At 41.5% G+C, this 21,796-nt stretch overlaps 1 protein-coding gene across 1 annotated transcript in view; it reads left to right on the forward strand.

The window, feature by feature from the left end:
* Positions 1-21,206, forward strand: part of CTSC (cathepsin C) — a 44,707-nt gene extending 23,501 nt beyond the window's left edge. Inside the window, exons 4-7 of the mRNA XM_069564783.1 lie at positions 4,112-4,267; positions 9,643-9,758; positions 15,889-16,020; positions 18,015-21,206. Of these exons, the coding sequence (XP_069420884.1) occupies positions 4,112-4,267; positions 9,643-9,758; positions 15,889-16,020; positions 18,015-18,517 (907 nt within the window). The 3' untranslated portion in view covers positions 18,518-21,206. The remainder of the gene's footprint in view (positions 1-4,111; positions 4,268-9,642; positions 9,759-15,888; positions 16,021-18,014) is intronic.
* Positions 21,207-21,796: the final 590 nt, after the last annotated feature.

Below are 21,796 nucleotides of genomic sequence, written 5' to 3' on the forward strand. Positions count from 1 at the left end.
TATGGATGTGAGAGTTGAACTATAAAGAAAGCTGAGTGCTGAAGAATTGATGCTTTTGAACTGTGGTTTTGGAGAAGACTCTTGAGAGTCCCTTGGACTGCAAGAAGATCCAACCAGTCCATCCTAAAGGAGATCAGTCCTGGGTATTCATTGGAGGGACTGATGTTGAAGCTGAAACGCCAATACTTTGGCCACTTGATGCAAAGAACTGGCTCATTGGAAAAGATCCTGATGCTGGGAAAGATTGAGGGCAGTAGGAGAAGGGGATGACAGGATGAGATGGTTGGATGGCATCACTGACTTGATGGAGATGAGTTTGAGTAAACTCCGGGAGTTGGTGATGGACAGGGAAGCCTGGCGTGCTGCAGTCCGTGGAGTCACAAAGAGTCAGACCCGACTGAGTGACTGAACTAATCCTAATACAGAAAAATCATTTTATTATTGCCATGTAATAAGATGTTGCAGGCTTCTCAGATGGCCCTAGTGGTAAAGAACCCACCTGTCAATGTGGGAGACATACGGGACATGGGTTTGATACCTGGGTCAGGAAGATCCCTTGGAGCATGGAATGGCAACCCACTCCAGTATTCTTTCCTGGAAAATCCCGTGGACAGAGGAGCCTGGCGGACTACAGTCCTTGGGATCACAAAGATTTGGACAAGACTGAAATGACTTAGCACAGCACAATAAGATGTTGCAGAATCCTTGCAGATACATATTTATTTTGCATCAAATATAGGTGATACTAATCTAACATAAATCTTACGGCAATAAATAACCGAGTTTCAAGTTCTTAGTATTTATGTAATGTTTTTGCTGAGGCTAACATAACAGATTACACAGACTGGGTTAAGCAACAGAGATTTGTTTTCTCCTCGTTCTGGAGGCGGTAAGTCCAAGGTCATCGCGTCAGCAGGTTTGATTTCTTCTGAGGACCCTGTCCCTGGCTTGCAGATGGCTGCCAACAGTTGTCCCTACACAGTCAGCCTGTCTATGTTCTAATCTCCATTTCTTATGCCAGTCATGTGAGCTTCCCAGGTGGCTCAGTGGTAAAGAATCCACGTGCTAATGCAGGAGATGCAAGAGACTTGGGTTTGATGCTGGGTCGGGAAAATCCCTTGGAGAAGGAAATGGCAACCTGCTGCAGTATTCTTGCCTGGGAAATCCCAGGGACGGAGGAGCCTGGCAGCCTTTAGTCCATGGGGTCACAAAGAGTCTGACATGACTGAGCAAACACACACACACACATACCAGTCATACTGGAGTAGAGCCCATCCGTGTGACCACATTTGACCTTGATGTCCCCTTTAAAGGCCATGTCTCTCAATATAGTCACATTCTGATATACTGAAGGTTAGGACATGAACACAGGAATTTAGCTTATAATAGTTAATATTTTTCTTAAGTCAGGTCCAGTGTAAGCCACTGTGAACCACACAAGAGATTTCAGACTTTATTAGCTGGGAAGGAAAATATAAATATTATTGGTAGCAGATTTTCTGTTTTATTTGACTGTGAAATCCCCTGGAAGTGTGTATGAGCAGATCACCCAAAGCCAGGCCACACAGGCAGTGAAGGGCTCTATAGCAGAAAAGGGGGACGTGAGTTCAAAGAGGACAGATTGCTCCTGTCTGGGAAGGCACCCCCCCGAGATTTAGACCAATTCATCCCCTCCATTTTGAACATAGATTTTAAGTTGCTTTGCTTGGTTTGACCCGTGAGTGACACATTTCCTGTGAAGCTGCTCACTGTGTACTATGTACTTTTCTGATATTTCAAGCATTGCCTCATTTAGTGAAGAAGCTACAGGCAGAGTGCTCAGAATCTATGCTGCCTCACTTGGAAAATAAACATTTAGGACTAAGTTACCGTCAAGGTCTCTTTCAGCTCTTAATGATCAGATCTCAAGATAGATATTTACAATTTAAAAACATGTTTCCTTTGGTGTTGAAGAAGACTCTTGAGAGTCCCTTGGGCTGCAAGGAGATCCAGCCACTCCATCCTAAAGGAAATTAGTCCTGAATATTCATTGGAAGGATTGATGCTGAAGCTGAAACTCCAACACTTTGGACAACTAATGCTGAGAGCTGACTCATTGGTAAAGACCCTGATGCTGGGAAGGATTGAAGGCAGGAGGAGAAGGGGACGGCAGAGGATGAGATGGTTGGATGGCATCACTGACTCGATGGCATTGAGTTTGAGTAAGCTCTGGGAGTTGGTGATGGACAGGGAGGCCTGGTGTGCTGCAGTCCATGGGGTTGCAAAGAGTCAGACATGACTGAGCAACTGAACTGAACTGAACCTGTGTCTTAAGAAGAAACAACTGCAACTGTTTTTGTTGTTTGCTAGTTTGTCAGAAATAGAATACAGAGAGTTTTATGTTTAATAAATGTACCTCTCTGGTTTCACACTTTGAAAAAAGTGGGAAAGTACTTATAAAAACAGTAAAACGTTATCAATGTGGTTGCACATTTCTGTTATTATTGCCAGTGCTTCCAGGTTGTTTGGCTATATCTCAATACTCTCTCTATGAACATCTGAATTAAAAGAGAAAGAAAAGTTCACAGTATGCCTAAAGTTACTCAGGTTAGGTATATCTTGCTTAGTATAACTGAATGTTAATGGAAGTTATACACTCACTATATGAATAACTTAGAGTAAATATAACATCTAAAAAGTTATATAATATGTAATAACTTACATAATATAACATATAAGTATAACATTTACTATATGTATAACTTACATGTATGTATAGTATATGAAGTTATCCATATACTATATGGATAGCAAGTCATACTTAAGTCATAGAACCTTTTTTTAGTAGAAATGACATGGTGAATTCTGTAATTCCTGGCACCTGGCACATAGGTGTAATACGTGTCTGAGTGAAATGAATCATCAACTCCCTCAGTCTTTTGTCTTTGTAAACATGCTCTTTGTATATTAGATTTGTTTACATCTCTGTCCAAGCATTTAGCGTCAGTTAAACCAGTGCCTCTCAGTATTTAATGTTGCTGTGAATCATCTGGGAATCCCGTTAAAATGTCGATTCTGATTCAGGTGGCCTGGAATGACGTTTAGAGTCTTCCTTTCTAACAAGCTTCCAGGTGCTTCTGCTGATGCTGGCTCAAGAACCAGATCTGAGTGACAAGGGTATAAACCTTGTCCATACGGAACAACTTTCCTCATGTGGTTGTGATACTTGCCTTGCCGTATGTCCACTGACTGCAGTTTCGCTGCACTTCACCCACCCCCTGTTTTATTATGGCAAAGTTTAAAAGGTGAAGTTTGTGTGCTCAGCTGTGTCCAACTCTTGGCAGCCCCATGAACTGTGTCCCACCAGGCTCTTCTGTCCATGGAATTTTCCAGGCAAGAATACTAGAGTGGGTTGCCATTTCCTCCTCCAGGGGCTTTTCCCGACCCGGGGACCAGACCTGAGTTTCTTTTGCCTCCCGCATGAGCAGGCAGGTTCTTTCCCACTGTGTCACATATACACATTGAAAGACAGTTTCTCTGTCTCCACCACCTTTTTTTTTTACCATTGTCAAGTTTAAAAGGTACGTTGTAGAAATTGTATTAATAGAGGTGTGATTCGATGTTACCGCTCAGAGATAACCTTGGTTGCATGTACTTTATAGTATCAATATAAATGTACACTTTCACAAAAAATTGATTCGTGCTGTGTCAACTTCTTTGATAGTCTGCTTTTTTGTCTAATATAGTGTGAACATTCTCCCATATCACTAAATAATCTTCCAGACATGTTTACTGAATAAACTGTATAGCAAATGAAGTGCCATTATTTATTTAATCCATTCTTTGTTTTAGAATTTATGTTTATAATCTATTACTAGTATAAAAGTGTTTCACTGAACATCCTTATACAGTTATCTTAGTTCACTTAAATTTTATTTTCACAGGAGGCATTCCAGTTCTAGGCTGTGGATATAAATGTAGAGATAGAGAGATAGAGACTGATATACCCAGTTGCCTTCCTGAAGGATAATATCGCTTTACACTCAGGCCCAGGGTATGAGTGCCTATTTTAATGAGATCTGTTTACATCAATAAAGAGCGTATCTGAAGCCATCTTAACTTTTGTTGGCAGGTATTCTAATAGGCTCTACAGATATAACCACGACTTTGTGAAAGCTATCAATGCCATTCAGAAGTCTTGGACTGCAGCCCCATATGCGGAATATGAGACTCTTACCCTAAAAGAGATGATCAGGAGAGGTGGTGGCCACAGCCGGAGAATTCCAAGGTAATGAAGCACATCTCTTTATCACGGATAAAGATATGTGTTGATTGATATCTTCCCTTCTAACCAGCCCTGCTTGGGTTGCTCACTATTTTATTGGTTTTCCCAGCTTAGATGTTTATATTATCTTTTCTCTGACCGTGCCCCTCTCCTATTCATACATATTCTGATGTTCTCCAGGTCCTGTTTATGGGCTTTGCTTTCTCAGCATCTGCTGCTTCCTTTGCTGTCTTTCCATTTCTCCACTTTGGCTTGAGGGCTTTATCGTCTCTCACCTATATGATGGATCAGCTTCCTGTCTTCTGTCCTTTTGATCTCTTTCCCTCCCTGTCCCCATTCTTAGCCATTCTATAAAATACTGCCAGTTACATCTTCCTATATTCAGCTGTGATCAGGTTACTACCAGTTGTCTAAGGAATAAATTTAGCCTGGTAATCAAAACCATCTAAATTTGACCATAACTCTGTTTATCACCTTGACCTGCTTTCAAACAGTATGACAAAAAATTACTGAAAACTTTCATCTACCACCATTCATGAAACTCTCTTTGCCTCACATACCTCTGAACCTGCCTATAAAAAGATGCTTACTCCTTGGAAGAAAAGTTATGACCAACCTAGATAGCATATTGAAAAGCAGAGACATTACTTTGCCAACTAAGGTCCGTCTAGTCAAGGCTATGGTTTTCCCAGTGGTCATGTATGGATGTGAGAGTTGGACTGTGAAGAAGGCTGAGCACAGAAGAATTGATGCTTTTGAACTGTGGTGTTGGAGAAGACTCTTGAGAGTCCCTTGGACTGCAAGGAGATCCAACCAGTCCATTCTGAAGGAGATCAGCCCTGGGATTTCTTTGGAAGGACTGATGCTGAAGCTGAAGCTCCAGTATGTTGGCCACCTCATGAGAAGAGTTGACTCATTGGAAAAGACTCTGATGCTGGGAGGGATTGGGAGCAGGAGGAGAAGGGGATGACCAAGGATGAGATGGCTGGATGGCATCACTGACTCAGTGGATGTGAGTCTGAGTGAACTCCAGGAGCTGGTGATGGACAGGGAGGCCTGGTGTGCTGTGATTCATGGGGTCACAAAGAGTCGGACACGACTGAGCGACTGAACTGAACTGAACTGACCTGCTTTCAAACAATATGACAAAAAATTACTGAAAATTTTCTTCTACCACCATTCATGAAATTCTCTTTGCCTCACATACCCCTGAACCTGCCTATAAAAACCATCAAATTTGCCACCTGTAAAAATCTCAAAATTCTTTCAGTTTTGATGTCCAGCAAAAAAAAAAAAAGTTACTTATTTATCAATATACTTCTCCTGCCTTCAGCCAGAAGTGGCGTTTCCCATCTTAGTTTACATACCCCATGATATGCATCTGATGGGAAATTATATCATTTTTTGAATTTATATAGTCAGGAGTTTGGTAGATTTCTTTTACTCCCTGAAAACTATAGCTGAGTTTAGCATATGTAATCCCTTAACATTTATTAAAGGACCAATGACACTCTTGAAATGCCGTACCTTGCTGCAGGAGAAATTGATGTAACTGAAGGGTAGGAAACCAATTGGAAAAGCTAATGGGACTCAGTACATTGTGTAGATAGGTTATTTTCTTTTAGTATATCGAAGCATTGTCTAATATTCAGAAAATATAATGATTATTTTCTTAACAGCTATAGAGTCCTTTGGTCAAGTTTTATTGTTTAAACAGACCACTGATAGGTTAATGGTTAACTAAAATACATTGCTGGCCGAATGCCGGACTGGATGAATCACAAGCTGGAATCAAGATCGCTGGGAGAAATATCGACAATTCAGATGCACAGATGATACCATTCTAATGGCAGAAAGTGAAGAGGAACTAGAGAGCCTCTTGATGAACTTGAAAGAGGAGAGTGAAAAAGCTGGCTTAAAACTCAACATTTAAAAAACTAAGATCATGTCATACGGTCCTACCATTTCATGACAAATAGAAGGGGAACAAGTGGAAGCAGTGACGGAGTTAATTTTCTTGGGCTCCAGAATCACTGAGGATGGTGACTGCAGCCATGAAATTAAAAGATGCTTGCTCCTTGGAAGGAAAGTTATGACAAATCTAGACAGTGAATTGAAAAGCAGAGATATCACTTGGCCAACAGAGGTCTGTCTAGTCAAAGCTATGGTTTTTCCAGTAGTCATATACAGATGTGAGAGTTGGATGATAAAGAAGGCCAAATGCCAAAGAATCGGTGCTTTTGAATCATGGTGCTAGGGAAGACTCTTGAGAGTCCCTTGGACTGTAAGGAGATCAAACCAGTCAATCCTAAAAGAAATCAACCCTAAATATTCATTGGAAAGACTGTCGCTGAAACTGAAGCTCCAATACTTTGGCCACCTGATGCAAAGAGCCAGCTCATTGGAAAAGACCCTGATGCTGGGAAAGATTGAGGGCAGGAGGAAAAGGAGGTGTCAGAGGATGAGATGGTTAAATACCATCACCTACTCAGTGGACCTCAGATATGCAGATGACACCACCCTTACAGCAGAAACTAAAGAGGAACTAAAAAGCCTCTTGATGAAAGTGAAAGAGGAGAGTGAAAAAGTTGGCTTAAAGCTCAACATTCAGGAAACTAAGATCATGGCACCTGGTCCCATCACTTCATGAGAAATAGATAGGGAAACAGTGGAAACAGTGTCAGACTTTATTTTTCTGGGCTCCAAAATCACTGCAGATGGTGATTGCAGCTATGAAATTAAAAGACGCTTACTCCTTGGAAGGAAAGTTATGACCAACCTAGACAGCATATTGAAAAGCAGAGACATTACTTTGCCAACAAAGGTCCATCTAGTCAAGGCTATGGTTTTTCCAGTGGTCATGTATGGATGTGAGAATTGGACTGTGAAGAAAGCTGAGTGCCGAAGAATTGATGCTTTTGAACTGTGGTGTTGGAGAAGACTCTTGAGAGTCCCTTGGACTGCAGGGAGATCCACCCAGTCCATTCTAAAGGAGATCAGTCCTGGGTGTTCATTGGAAGGACTGATACTGAAGCTGAAACTCCAAAACGTTGGCCACCTCATGCGAAGAGTTGACTCATTGGAAAAGACTCTGATGCTGGGAGGGATTGGGGGCAGGAGGAGAAGGGGAGGACAGAGGATGAGATGGCTGGATGGCATCACTGACTCGATGGACATGAGTTTGGGTGAACTCCAGGAGTTGGTGATGGACAGGGAGGCCTGGCGTGCTGCGATTCATGGGGTCGCAAAGAGTCGGACACAACTGAGCGACTGAATTGAACTGAACTCAGTGGATATGAATTTGAGCAAACTCCAGGAGACAGTGGAGGACAGAGGAGCCTGACATACTGCAGTCCATGGCGTCATAAAGAGTAGGACACAACTTGGCAAATGAACAACAATAAAATTCATTGCTAAGTTTTTCTTCTGCAGACTAATGATCATAATCTGGCATTTTTCTACTCTGAGACTGGATGGAGTTTTCTTCCTGTCTGACTGATAGCATTCTCTCATAATTATACCCCTGTCTCAAAACAATTTGTTTTGTATAATGTTTCTCATAGTATATTCTCAGGAGTGACTAGTCTACGAGATGTTGTGTTTAGTCAAAATTCAGAAAGGCAGCGTATTGTATCCCTTCTCAGATTTGCTAAAGTGAAAGAGCCATCCTGTGTCTGTGTGAGACGGAAAGTTGAGAGCTGTCCAGTAGCAATCCAGAGGAGCCCCCAGCGGAGATGCGATCAGTGTGGGAACCTTAGGGAGACCAGGGCTCCTGTCTGAAAGATTTGAGCCTGAGACACAACTGCATTGCCATGTATCTGACGCCATGTTCCTGAAGAACTCCTGTACTTGAATTTTTCTCTTTCCACCCAACCGCCTTGGTTTTAGAGAAGAGAGAGATTTATGCAGTCCTGTTTTTAAGGCTAATAAGTCTCCTTAGAAGGTTCAGGATGAGATAGAAGTGGGAGATGTTGGAGCCAGACATTGTGGTCTAGCTGCCTGGTTTTCAGTAGCATTTTTGTGTATACGTTAGATCTGCTGAAAGTGACATAATAGAAACTCAGAGACTCTTAACCTGAATCTCTGAAACTGAACCTGCTCAAACTGTAGGAAAATGTACCATTTATGGACATCTCTCTGGGTGAGCCCAGAGCTTCCTCTGAATTCTTAAGAATCTGGACCCAAATGATGAAGAGCCAATAATGTATAAGGCGCCTATGGTGTTTGTAATTCTCACTTCTCTGCCAGCCAGCTTCCTCTTTCACTCACTTCATTTTCATACCATTGAGCTGCATTTATCACGTTGCTTTTATTCTGTCTGTGTGTGCATTGACGGATAAACACTCTGCCTATAGGATGGAGGAAGAAGGAAGTTAACACTTCAATTGAGTGTTTTGTTCACATGTAAGATAGTTACTTAAAAGTATCAGCAGCATATATAGTCTTAAAGACATGGATGTTGATGGTCTTGGTAATCACCATAATAGCTTAATAGCTTATTCAAGACATCCAAGACTAGGTAATGTTTTAAGCACATTAGTCATTATTGCACTGAATTATCATAACAGTGCTTAGAGGTAGGTATGACTATGCACATTGTAACAGGAGGTGACATAGTTTTACGATGTTAAGTTCTTTGACGAGTGTCATACAGCTAGGAAGTGTGAAGCCACTGTAGGTGTCTTTATGTCTTACTCTTATCTGTTTATTGACCTAGTTTGCCTTCTTCTACTTACATCCTCTATTTCCCTGCCTTTCACTTCTTTCGTGACTACCATCACCACCCTCCATAGAGTCAAACAGCAGTAATTCCTCTGTTTTCTCTAAAACCTTTGTAGGTCATCTTCAATTTCCCATATCTATGTTTTTGGGTCAAAATATATGAAAAGAGAATGCTGTTATTTAGGCATACTAAAACTAGCAATGGGAATATATAAAACCAATATTATTTCATAGGGGAAAATTACTAGATCCTGAAAAATAGATGGGTAATTTTGAGACTTCTCCAGTAGCCAGTGGCTGAGACACTGTGATCCCAATGCAGGAGGCCTGGGTTCAATCCCTAGTCAAGGAACTAGACCCTACATGTTGCAACTAAAGATCCCACATGCCACAGCTAAGACCAGTCATAGCCAAATAAATAAATTGAAAAAAAAAGAAAAAAGGGCAATTTATCTAACTTAATTGTATAATGACACAGTGTATAATAGACCCATTTTTGTATGACAGACACATTGAAACACTGATGGACAAGTGTTCTTTGGATCTGAATCTATATCCTAACCAGCCAGGTGGTTGAAATTATGGGATTAAAGGTTAGGAAATCATCCTCAAAGGAAAGACTATGTATTGATGTCAAGTGTCTATTTCCATCCTAGGCCCAAACCTGCACCTATAACTGCTGAAATACAGAAAAAGATTTTGCATTTGCCAAAATCCTGGGATTGGAGAAATGTTCACGGTATCAATTTTGTTACTCCTGTTCGAAACCAAGGTAAAAAAATGTCTGATTTTTTTCTTTTGTATTAAATCATTCTGAAATATTTATTGAACATTTACTATGTACCAGGCTCTCACATTCTGGGGATACAGAGATGAAACTGGTATGATCTACTTTAGTAAAGAAATAGAAAATCTATAGCTAATGAATACGCACTTCTTCTTTTTGTACCCTTGACAGACACTGGTAATACGTGATCTCTGCAGCTGAGCTCAGCATTTCTTCAGTGTCCTCCTCAGTGTGTGTTCCAGATAGCTAGTGAAATTCATTAGAGTGGTATATAAGCCAAACTCATTTGCGCTCCAAGTTACGGAGACTTGTATTGCAACAAAGAATTGCAGCTAAAATTAGTCTTTCTTGTCTTCCTTCTGCAGGTGGTTTGTTGGAATCTTTCATTTTTTTAACTGAAATATTGTTGACTTAGAATGTTGTATTAGTTTCAGGTGTACAGCAAAGTGATTCAGCTTTTATATACTCTTTCAGATTCTTTTCCATTATAGTTTAATGTAAATATGTGATATAAATAAGTGATATCATATGTTATTTGTCTTTCTCTGTGATTCCCTTGGGCTTCCCCTGTAGCTCAGCTGGTAAAGAATCCACCTGCAATATGGGAGACCCTGGTTTGATTCTTGGGTTGGGAAGATCCCTGGAGAAGGTATAGGCTACCTGCTCAGTATTTCTGAGCTTCCCCGGTGGCTCAGTCTGTAAAGAACGCCTGCAGTGCGGGAGACCTGGGTTCAGTCCCTGGTTTGGGAAGATCCCCTGGAGGAGGGCAGGCAGCCCACTTCAGTGTGCATGCCTGGAGAGTCCCGATGAAAGAGGAGCCTGGAGGGCTGACTTACTTAGTAAGATAATCTCTAGGTTCATCCATGTTGCTACACATTGCATTATTTCATTTTCTTATGGCTGAGCAATACTCCACTGTGTGTGTGTGTGTGTGTGTATGCACACGCCGTATCTTCTTTATTCTGGACCCACTCTCCTCCCACCCCTCCCCATCATTAGTCTAATTATAGGAGCCCAGAAAATGAATCCTTAATTTTTTTTGCTGATGAAGTAGATTTTTTGAATTGTGTAAGGATCTTTCAATTAACTTTACACCAGGATATGACATACAGTGGTAAGTATTAACTCAGCTTCCCGGTGGAGTGTTTACCAGCATTATCACTATAATTGCATTTTGTCAGTTTCTGAAAATTAGATACAGTATGAGTAGATTTAATAACGCTTCTAATAGCACTTGAGAGCAAATTATCTTAGCCTAAATTTTAGCCAACAGTGATTGGAGAATCATTTATACAATGCTCAGGTTTATTACTTCTAAGCTCATTTTGAAGACAGCTGTATGCAAGACTGATTTGTTACTATAAAGTGGGTGTAGTATTTGCTGTCTGGAAACATTCTGATTGGTGTCTCCTGAAAGGATTATACATTAATAACACCCAAAGATAAACTTCCCTTCCCCTTTCCTAAAAATTCAGTGATCAGCCTCTCCCAGTTCTTAGTATTCACCACCACCCCTTCAGTTCATCCCCACTGCATCCTTGGAGAATGTTCTGAATGTATGGGGCTTTGGGCAAGTCCTGCAGCGGCAGGGTTCCTGTCTTTTATCTGGCACTGGAGGTCTCATCTCTTTGTCTTTGTGCCAGTTATTCTTGGGCTCTTTGGCTCCAGAGAAAGTTTGGGTCCTTCTTGGAAAGGGGACAGCTTCTTTGAAAATGAGGGATTGGAAATGAGAGAAAGTTAAAGGTAATTGAGAAATGAATGGAAAGTCAGTTAAAAAGATTTGATGATTAAGATTTATTCTGTCATCAAATAGGTTTCCTGTCCTTCCTGGAGAGGATTAAGTAGATACTACACATTGACTGTTGAGGGCTTAGCACATGGTTTTTCCCACTGTGTTGTATTTATAGGGTATCTAATGTGTCAGGAATTTTTGTTTAAAGGCTGAGGATATGAAGACTAATATGATACAGTCCTTTGTAGAGACTACAGCTTAGCAAGACTTAAAAACAAAACATTAAGATACAATATAACTTCTGTAAGTAGGGCATTTAAAAAATTCATTAAGAGAAAGTTGGAGGAAAAATTTCATTCAGCTCACTTCCCAGAAAGGTTTGATTGACTAGTGCTGAGATAATAATTCGAAGGAAATCAGACTTTCTAACCACAGATTTTTTGACAGTGTCTCTCTTGTAGCTCAGTCAAAGCTATTGTTGTCTGTAATATTCCATATTCTTTGCGTATTATAAATATGGTTTGTATAGACATGGGCAGTTTAAAAACAGAGGGCTTTGAGTGATTCATTGCTTTTAAATTGATCCCTCATCTGTGGTACCTTCTCAGATATCTGAGAAAATAGCGTGCTCAGTGGTTCCTCTTCTGACTTCTTCGTGGTGTTCTGTATTTTAGGTTATGAAAAAAATTATTTTCTCTTCCTACTAACTGGGCTACTTGGAAGTTTCCACTAACTTAAATACACCAGTGTCCTATAGAATTCAAAATTACCCACAGTTCAGGGAATTTACAACTTTTCTCTATTCAGAGAGCAAATTAAGAGTAATGAAAAACAAAAAACCAAAAAAAGTCCTGGGTAGGGGGATAAACTTTTACCCTGTAAGCACCAGCCTTATAACTAAGGTTTACTTTGCATGTGAGAGGGAAGAGAGCTAGGAAATTGGAAGAGAAGGACTTTCCTTGTTCATCTCCCAGTTGTGCTGTCTTTATTATTGTGTCTTCAAGAGAGAAGGGGAGTATCTTTCAGGTCACATTAATTAGGAAATGCAGAGCGGTTTCCTAACTTTAAAAATCTAGTTCATTTTAGTCTTGTTCCAACTACTGTTTATACTAAAGCTGGAAGGCAGGGATGTTAAACTGTTCCACCCTATTCCTTTTACATCCAAGATGACAAGAAATGTCAGAAAGGTCAAGTGAATTGCCCGGTCACATAGCTGACTGATGGGGTGAGTGGGAAGGGCAAAAAAGAATCCTGGCTCCTTACTACCCGTTCAGTGTGTTCACCACTGTTAGAAGGTGAAGGCTGAGCGTTAACATGCAGTTAAGCCATGTGGCAGTCACATTATCTATTTGAGATTATGGAAACTTGATTACCACACTCTGTCTGGGCCAACTCCCCCTCTTATTCTTTTCTTTTTGTTGTTGTTGTTTAGTTGCTAAGTCTTGTCTGACTCTTTTGCGACCCCATGGACTGTAGCCCACCTGTCTCCTCTGTCCATGGGATTTCCCAGGCAAGAATACTGGAGTGGGTTGCCATTTCCTCCTCCAGGGTATCGTCCCAGCCCAAGAATTGAACTCTTACCTCCTGCATTGGGGAGCTGATTCTTAACCAGGGATCCACCAGGAAAGCCCTCCTATTCTTTGTTGCCCTTTTATCTTCTTAAAAGAAAATGGTCCTTTTGGAATCTAGACTCTGGCCTTGACTTTTGAAGAGATGTTAATTACTTCAGCAGCTGACCTTGGGAACATCACAGGCTTGAGGAAGATTATTTCCTTCCCTCCTCCTTGTAATTTCTCTGGTAACAGCGCATTCTGAGTCCTGGAATGGACTTGTAGCCTGTCCCTCACACAATGCTGGATGGCCTGATAATGAAGGTTTAATACTTAGAGCCAACAGAGTTATTTCTGTGACTGCCATGGGCCAAGACTGCTAAACGGCCAAACTGGGATTGTTTCTAGACTCTCTTGTGATATCACTGATGTCTCATGACAGGAACATTGGCTTTGCCATTTATTGTCGCTCGTCTAGTTCTGTGACTTCCTGTCATGTGAAAGAGGAGTCCTAAGGGCAGTATTATTTAGATGACTTCCAAAACAAAATGGACAAGTTAATTTTGGTCTGCCGAGTGATTGGAAGATGGGGAAAGGAAATCTGAGAATTCTTCAAAGTCGATATGGATCTGTAAATGGAAGAAAACGGTATTCCTTAGGAGGCAGCTGCTAAGTCGCTTCAGTCGTGCCCGACTCTGTGCGACCCCGTGGACTGCAGCCCACCAGGCTCCTCCGTCCATGGGATTTTCCAGGCAAGAGTACTGGAGTGGGTTGCCATTGCCTTCTCCTGTTAGGAGGCAGCTGGGCGCTGGCATCTGCCGTCCTTTAGTTTGGTGACTGGCCAGGCCGTTGCCTCTTTCTGAGTCTCAGTGTATGCATTGTCAAGTGAGTAGATTGTACACTAGATGAATTCCAAGGCCCCCTTCCAAATGTTTCTCTTCTAATTGTCACAATTTAGCAAAAGCAGTATGGATAAATCTGAGATGTTTATGGGGAGAATTTTGGGAACCGTCAGAAATGGTAGCAGTTAAAGCGTGACGGGGCACTAATAGACTAAAAGTAAAGACTGACTGTTTCCATTGAAATAACTTTTTCCTGGCTATAAATATGTGTCTGCTTGTTCATAATCTGACTTCTTTCTACAGAGATGCACTGAGTTCCTTCACTGCATCAAGGTGAAGAAGACAGATTTCCTGTAAACACTCAAGGAAATTCAATTCAGTTTAAGGAAAATAGTATTAAGTAATTCAAGTAGAGTTTAGAATGTTCCCTGGTGGCTCAGATGGTAAAGAATCTGCCTGCAATGCGGGAGACCTGGGTTCAATCCCTGGGTTGGGAAGCTCCCCTGGAGAAGGGTATGGTTACCCCCTCCAGTATTCTTGCCTGGAGAAGTCCATGGACAGAGGAGCCTGGCGGGTTACCGTCCACGGGGCCACAAAGAGTCAGACACAACTGAGCAACTAACACTTTGACTTTCTTTCATAGCACGCTGGAGACTGAGCTTAGAGTATCCTGGTATTCCTTTGTTCTCAGGGAAGGACATGAATGAACATTTACTTGGCAAAGAGAAAAATGATGCCCCTCATACTTTTAAAATATAATGTTATGAATATTTTTCTGAGGAAGGCAGTCACTAAATTACTAAATTCACATTTATTAAAGAGAACAAAGGCAGCATTCTCTTTATGTAGAATGAGTTTTGTTAGTTTTTTGGGGTTTTTTAAGTTATTAGTAAATTGAATAATATATCAACTTCATTTAATTTCCAGTGTCTTGGGTGCAGCAGATCTTGGATGCAGGATACCTGGGTTCAATCCCTGGGTCGACTGAGTGACTAGCTTTCACTTTGGGGGGGGTTGGTGCAAGTATATCTCCAGGTAGAATTTCCATCAGTGGCAGAGGTGAAAGAGGCTGTGTCATAATAAAGATATGAAATTATGTTCATTTCCCTCTGGAACTGCAGTAAGTGGAAATCTAGTTTTATTACATGCCATATTTTATTCTGTGTATAAATTTCTTCTACTCATATTGAAGAACCAGATTAAAAAATATCTTTATATAAATTACCTCATAATACAGTATTTTTTTCTTCTTTTGAAGTAGCAACTACATTCCTAGCATATGCTTCCTAAGTAAATTTATTTTGTCTTTGCCAGAGCATTCAGGTATTAAATTAAGCTGTTTTCTTTTCTCTTCTCCCCTACTTCCATCCAACTACTTTTCAATTTATTTTCAATTTCACTACCTCCATCTGCTTTAATATCTTTACTTCCTTATTGAATACCTTAAATACGATATTGGTCATTATATAATAATTACTCTTTTTGTTATATTTTCCCTGGTTGAATCCAACTCTCTATAATAATACACCTCTACTTGAGCCATTCTTTGAGTTAATTCCACCCAACAAGTTGCTTTAGAAAATACCTCTCTGGAGATATTTAGAAGCTCAGTTCATATGTATTCCTCCCTAATTTTCTTTCAACTTGACTCAGAATGTTGCAGATGTATCAATACATCGTTTCTTCATTATTAAGAATACTGTCAAGTGCTTTGCAGAAGTTAGGAGGTTTTTTCCCTCCCAAAGCATTCTCAAGGAAAGTCCCATTTAGTAATGTTTGCCTTTTGGTGAAAAAGCTGAAATCTTAATATTTGCCTGTAAGGTCAATAGCGTTCATTGATTGAGTCTCCTTTATTGTGCTAATTCTTAGGAACAAAAGCAGCAACACTCAATATAGCTATATTAACGTATGTCATCCACTCAGGTTTTCTTTGGCTTTTCTTGAGGGCGTCAGACTCTCTGAGGTTATATGTCTTCCTTTTCCATCACCAGGGTCTTGCGGAAGCTGCTACTCATTTGCTTCTATGGGGATGATGGAAGCAAGAATCCGCATACTAACCAACAATACTCAGACCCCAATCTTGAGTCCTCAGGAGGTTGTGTCTTGCAGTCAGTATGCTCAAGGTAAGTGTTGTGTTTCAGGCACTGTTGAGCTGTGTGTAGTTTGCCATTGTTGGCAAAACCATCAGGATGGGGGGTAGAAAGAGCAGTGTCTGCTCTCAGAAAACCTGGGTGCAAGCTCTGGCCCCGTCACTCACTACTTAGTGGTTTCCCATGGAACTTACTGTGGCATCCAGCACGGTGTCCGTAATCACTATACTCTGAGTAAGGACGGGCTCTCTGGAGCCTCTTACATACATTACCCAACAGTGGTCAGAACCCTGAGGGCGCAGCTGTTATGCTACATATAGACAAGGGACAGACATGAAGCTGTTCTATAGGATTTTGAAGACCTCCCAGCTTCTAACTGTGAGTTTCAGTTTCAAATAAGGTCTCACTCTGAAACCTAATTCTTATTGAAAGCGTATGAACACTAGTTTCTCTCTAGAAGGATGTAAAAGTTTTGTACGTAGGCTTTCAGAACAGGGCATATATAAGGTGTGTAGAAAGCCAGTGGATTCAGGGAGAAATCGGCTCATTTTGAAGTTTGCTGCTGCCGTCCCCAGATTTGGCTACTTGGAAGTTTCTCAGTTCACCAGTGCAGCTGCTAGTGTATAGTTATTTGTCAGTGAGCCTTTTATTCTTCCTGAGATACTTTAATATTAAACACCCACATTGTGACTTCTGGGCCCTGAGGACTCTAAAATATCACGAGAGTAACCTCATGAAGCTTACAGTGAAGCAAGGAAAATAGAAATTCAATAAGCATGAGAGCAATGAAGGAAAAGTGCAGGGTTATGGATGTGTAGACCGGCATAGCTTGTTGTCTTGCTCTTCTCAGACACGGTGTGTTTTTACAAATTGAAGGTTTGTGGTGACCTGTGTTGAGCCCGGCTATCAGCGCCGTTTTCCCAGCAGTGTTTGCTCACTTCATGTCTCTCTGTCACATTTTGGTAATTCTTGAAATACTTCCAACCCTCCCCCCAGCAAAATGATTATGACTCGCTGAAGGCTTTGGTGATGGTTAGTGGGTTTTGTTTTTTTGCAATAGAGCATTTTTAAATTATGGTGTGTGTATTGCTTCTTTTGGAAAACATGAACACTTAATAGACTACAGTAAACTGTAAACCTAACTTTTATATTCCCTGGGAAAACAAAGCATTTGTGTGACTTTCTTCATTGTGATATTTGCTTTATTGTGGTGGTCTGGAACTGAACCTGCAGTGTCTCTCAGATATACTGGGGCCAGGACTGGAGGGAAGGAAGGATATGGGGACCTGATTCAGACTTTTCTGTAGGAGATGGTCAAAGAAGCCTTTCTTGAGGAAGTGTCTGCCTATTTAGTAGTGACAATAATTGCAAGCTTTTATTGCTTTTACGTGACTTAATCCTACAAGGAAGGTGCTATTGCTGTCTGTATTTTACAGATAAGTAAACAGAGGTACAGAGAAATTAAATTCTTAACACAGTTTTGGATTTGAATCTATATAGGCTTCAGAGCCTCCCACTTAACCATGAAGCTACCTTCCACTTCAGGGGCCAAATAAATGTCAGATAGATGGGGATGAGAGGATAGTTAGCTAGATGGCTGATGGACGGTGAATGAAGCAGTATTTAAGCCAAGAGCAACTTCCAGGGGGGACATAATAATAGTTAGTGGGCTTCCTTGGTGGCTCGGTGACAAAGAATCCACCTGCCAATGCAGGGGACACGGGTTCTATCCCTGGTCCGGGAAGATCCCACGTGCCACAGGACAGCTGAGACCAGGCTCCACAGCTGCGGAGGTCCACACGCAGAGAGGCCACTGCGATAAGCCCCCACGCCACAGCTGGAGAGGAGCCCCCGCTGCCACAAATGCAGAAAGCCTACACACAGTAACCAAGACCCGTCACAGCCAAATATCCAATAAATCTTTAAAAACACATTAATGGAGTAGAAAAGAAAACGTGAACCGGGACAGTTTCTCCTGTAGCCCTTTCTAACAGACGGTGGTAACGCTGTGTGCTCTTCGCCCGCAGGCTGTGAAGGTGGCTTCCCTTACCTCATCGCAGGGAAGTACGCCCAGGACTTCGGGCTGGTGGAAGAGGACTGCTTCCCCTACACAGGCACGGATTCGCCGTGCAAGCTGAAAGAGGGCTGCTTCCGGTACTACTCTTCCGAGTACCACTACGTGGGCGGTTTCTACGGGGGCTGCAATGAAGCCCTGATGAAGCTCGAGCTGGTCCAGCGGGGGCCCATGGCCGTCGCCTTTGAGGTCTACAACGACTTCCTGCACTACCGCCAGGGCGTCTACCACCACACGGGGCTGCGAGACCCTTTCAACCCCTTCGAGCTGACCAATCACGCTGTGCTGCTGGTGGGCTACGGCACGGACGCGGCCTCGGGACTGGATTACTGGATTGTGAAAAACAGCTGGGGCACGAGCTGGGGTGAGGACGGGTACTTCCGCATCCGCAGAGGCACCGACGAGTGTGCGATTGAAAGCATAGCGCTGGCGGCCACCCCGATTCCTAAATTGTAGGGTGTAACTCGCGGGGTTTCACACTGACCACCGTCAGCCAGGAAGGGGAGATGCCGTATTCACGGACTGGGGACGTGTGCAGCATTCCTGCTGCAGTTTCAAAAGGTTATAGATAGCTTCCTGGGAAGATGTGTGCCTTTCCAATTAAAAGTGCCCTTGATTTAAATTTTAATATGCTTTCCCACTGAAAAGCAGTCTGCTTTTTCCTCAGTACTCTGCTCAATGTGGTTTTTATGGAGGATGGTGAATGATGAAGTAATGGATTTTGCTAATCATTTTGTGATTCAAACACATGCTGTATTTTTAAAAAATCGATGTGACCACATAGGGCCACTCAGTGGCTTGTTTTTAAATTGTGTAAATCATGCGACAATATGACAATGGTTATTAAATTTTAAAAAATTTATAAATATTCAAGTAATATGTACTATGGTTATGTATGTGCTTAAGAGAATTTTTACTCTTGACTCCTGTTATATTTGTTTCATGTATGTAAATACTTGAAAAAGAAAACTGATTTCAGGGCTTTTCAACTAAAAACAACAAAATTATGAATATTTACAATAGGGGGTATATGCAATTAAAATCTAGTGAACTGTTTCCTGGCGGCTCAGTGGTAAAAAATCTACATGCAGTGCAGGAGACTTAGTAGGAGATGCGATTTCTAGGCCTGGATCAGGAAGATTCCCCTGGAGGAGGAAATGGCAACTCATTCCAGTATCATTGCCTGGAGAATGCTATGGACAGAGGAGCCTGGCGGGCTACAGTCCATGGGGTTGCAAAGAGTCAGACATGACTTAGTGAATGAGCATGCATGCAGGAACCCTGAAAAGTTAGCTCCTGGGTATTTGAGGAGCCAGGGATTATACAGAAAAGAAACTCAAGTTTTGGTGAGTCTGGATATTGGTTAAAACGTTTTACAGTGTATCTTGCCCTTGAAGGTATTGGTTAGCCTTCATTGGCTGAGCAGTAATAGACTAATAAGTGGAATATGACCAGTTTAAATTTGCTCAGGTCTTTGGGATCTCCAAGGGATATTTCAGAGATGTGAAACCTCCACACTGAGTAAACAGATATGATTCAGTAGAAATGATAGATTAGGCAAAATTAAGCAAATTAGTCAAAGCTCTAAACCATAAATAAAAACCACAAGCCTTCTAGAACTGACAGGAATCCTAGAGATCATGCCATTTCACTATCTCTTAATCAGAAAAAGAAACTAAGGCTCACTCAGTGGGCAAGTGACTCATCCAAGGTCAAATGATGAGTCTTGATTAGAACCTAGATTTTCTAAGTCTGGCTCTCCTTGAGTGCCTTAGACACTGAATCTCTGCGCTTTCTACAAGAGGGTCCAAATCACCAAGATACAAGGTGCATACTTGGAGATTTCACATTGACATGTTAAGTCTCAGAGCTTTGTCTTAAACCTCATGTCCTTCTTGCATCACAGTTCACTACAATGACATTTTTGTTCTTAAACTGAAGCATATTCCAGGAGTTTGCCTTGTGTTTAAAGGGTGGCTCCTGGCACATGGCCACATAACTTTGACCTTTTTACCACATGATGACAAAAGAGGCAGACACTCTGAGTGAGTGTCTGAGTTACACTCAGGTGTAACCAGAGCCCTTATTATCTGGAAGACCTCCAAGGAGGTATATTTTCTTTGTTACTGATTGAATATAGTTATAATCCTACTTTATGCCTAGCCTTGTTGCTACATGAATGTATAAATAGACTTTACAATGAAGCAGGAATTCATTTTCCACTAAAATTCACATCTATCAGCTTAATACCTAAGATTTTTCTTTAACCTGTAAACATGAGCCCATCCTTTGGTTTTTATTTGGACGTCAGTCAGCTGACCCATGGGAGAGCATGTCCAAACTTTTACATAATCTCGTGAGGGCCCTGGCTGAGCTCTGAAGGAAAATTGTTGCCCGTATCATTCATTAAATACTTGAGGAAATATTAAAGGACTAAATACAGCCATGGTCTGGTCTCACAAGCATGGTTAGTTGAGGACGAACAATGGTTTGAAGAGGCCCCAAGTTTTCAGAGACTGCAAGCAGATCTCCCAGACAGCTCCAATTACACTGCCCTCCAACTTGCATTTTTCTGCTGTGAGACATCTGCTTTTCCTGTGACTCTACAAGAGAAAGATCACCATTTCACGTGCAGTGGTGGAATTAATTCAAGATGTTGACTGAAGGGAACATCATGGTTTCTCAAGCCATGCCATTAAACTATTAAACTACAAAAAGTAGCTAGTTGCATTATCTAAAACTTTTTTATATTGGTGCTAACAGAACATATCATCAAAGTCTGTTGAGAAAGTGAGCTCTAAGGAAAAAAAAAATAATGAGTTTGGGAATTCTGGTAAGCCTCCCTCAAAACACTCCCAGAAAAGCTCCAGTGGTAATGTGCATTGATGATACCACTGGCCACAAAGAAAACAATAGCTTTAGGTGGGCAGTCCAGCACAGACTGGATCCTGACCCTGATGCTTTAGTGCCTAGAAGGGATTGCTGGCTCTGCCACACGAGCTGTGAAACCTAGGGCAGCTTACTCAGCCTGCCTGTGCGTCCGTTCCCTCATCTGTAAAACGGGGATAATGGGATAAATATATATCCCTGTGTGAACGCTTCCTAAACCCTTGCTGTTACAATAAAGGAACCAAATGGGTTTGCACTTTTGAATGACATTATTTGCTTTATTTAAGGTCAGGCCTTAGCCCATCCCAAGCAGGTAAATGAAGATAAGATAATGAAGCTTCCCTGACCTTTCAGACTTACTGAACTCTGATTTCTAACCTGGTCTCAGGAACTGACTAGATTTGGATAGTGAAGGATGTTTGTATCTGCTTTTCAGAGCTTCGGGGGTTAAATGCCTTCATGAATGGAAAGTGCTTGGAACGCAGTAAGGATATGTAATTATTAGTTACCGTTCAAGTCATCTTTTCCCCAAATTCAGATTGTAAAATAATCTTTTGCTTTGGGGAAGCAACTGAGATGTATTTCTGTTAAACAAGCTCCACTCTACTGAGAGGGCAGAGGAGGGGTTTTGGGGATGTTTTTTTAGAGGGAGTAAAGAACAAAGAGGAACGTGGCACAGAGAAACCCACAGAGAAGAATCTTCAAAAACTTTGTGAATTAGGGAGACGATTTTGATTTTCTGGAACCGAGGTTTTACATTCCCCACCACATCACTGCCTTGCCTGCTGCCTTTGTGGAAAGAAGTGTGACAGGTGATCAGGTTTAGATGGCTACAGCAGAGATGAA

Source organism: Ovis canadensis, chromosome 21 (assembly GCF_042477335.2).
Source record: "Ovis canadensis isolate MfBH-ARS-UI-01 breed Bighorn chromosome 21, ARS-UI_OviCan_v2, whole genome shotgun sequence".
In the NCBI taxonomy this organism is placed as follows: domain Eukaryota; kingdom Metazoa; phylum Chordata; class Mammalia; order Artiodactyla; family Bovidae; genus Ovis; species Ovis canadensis.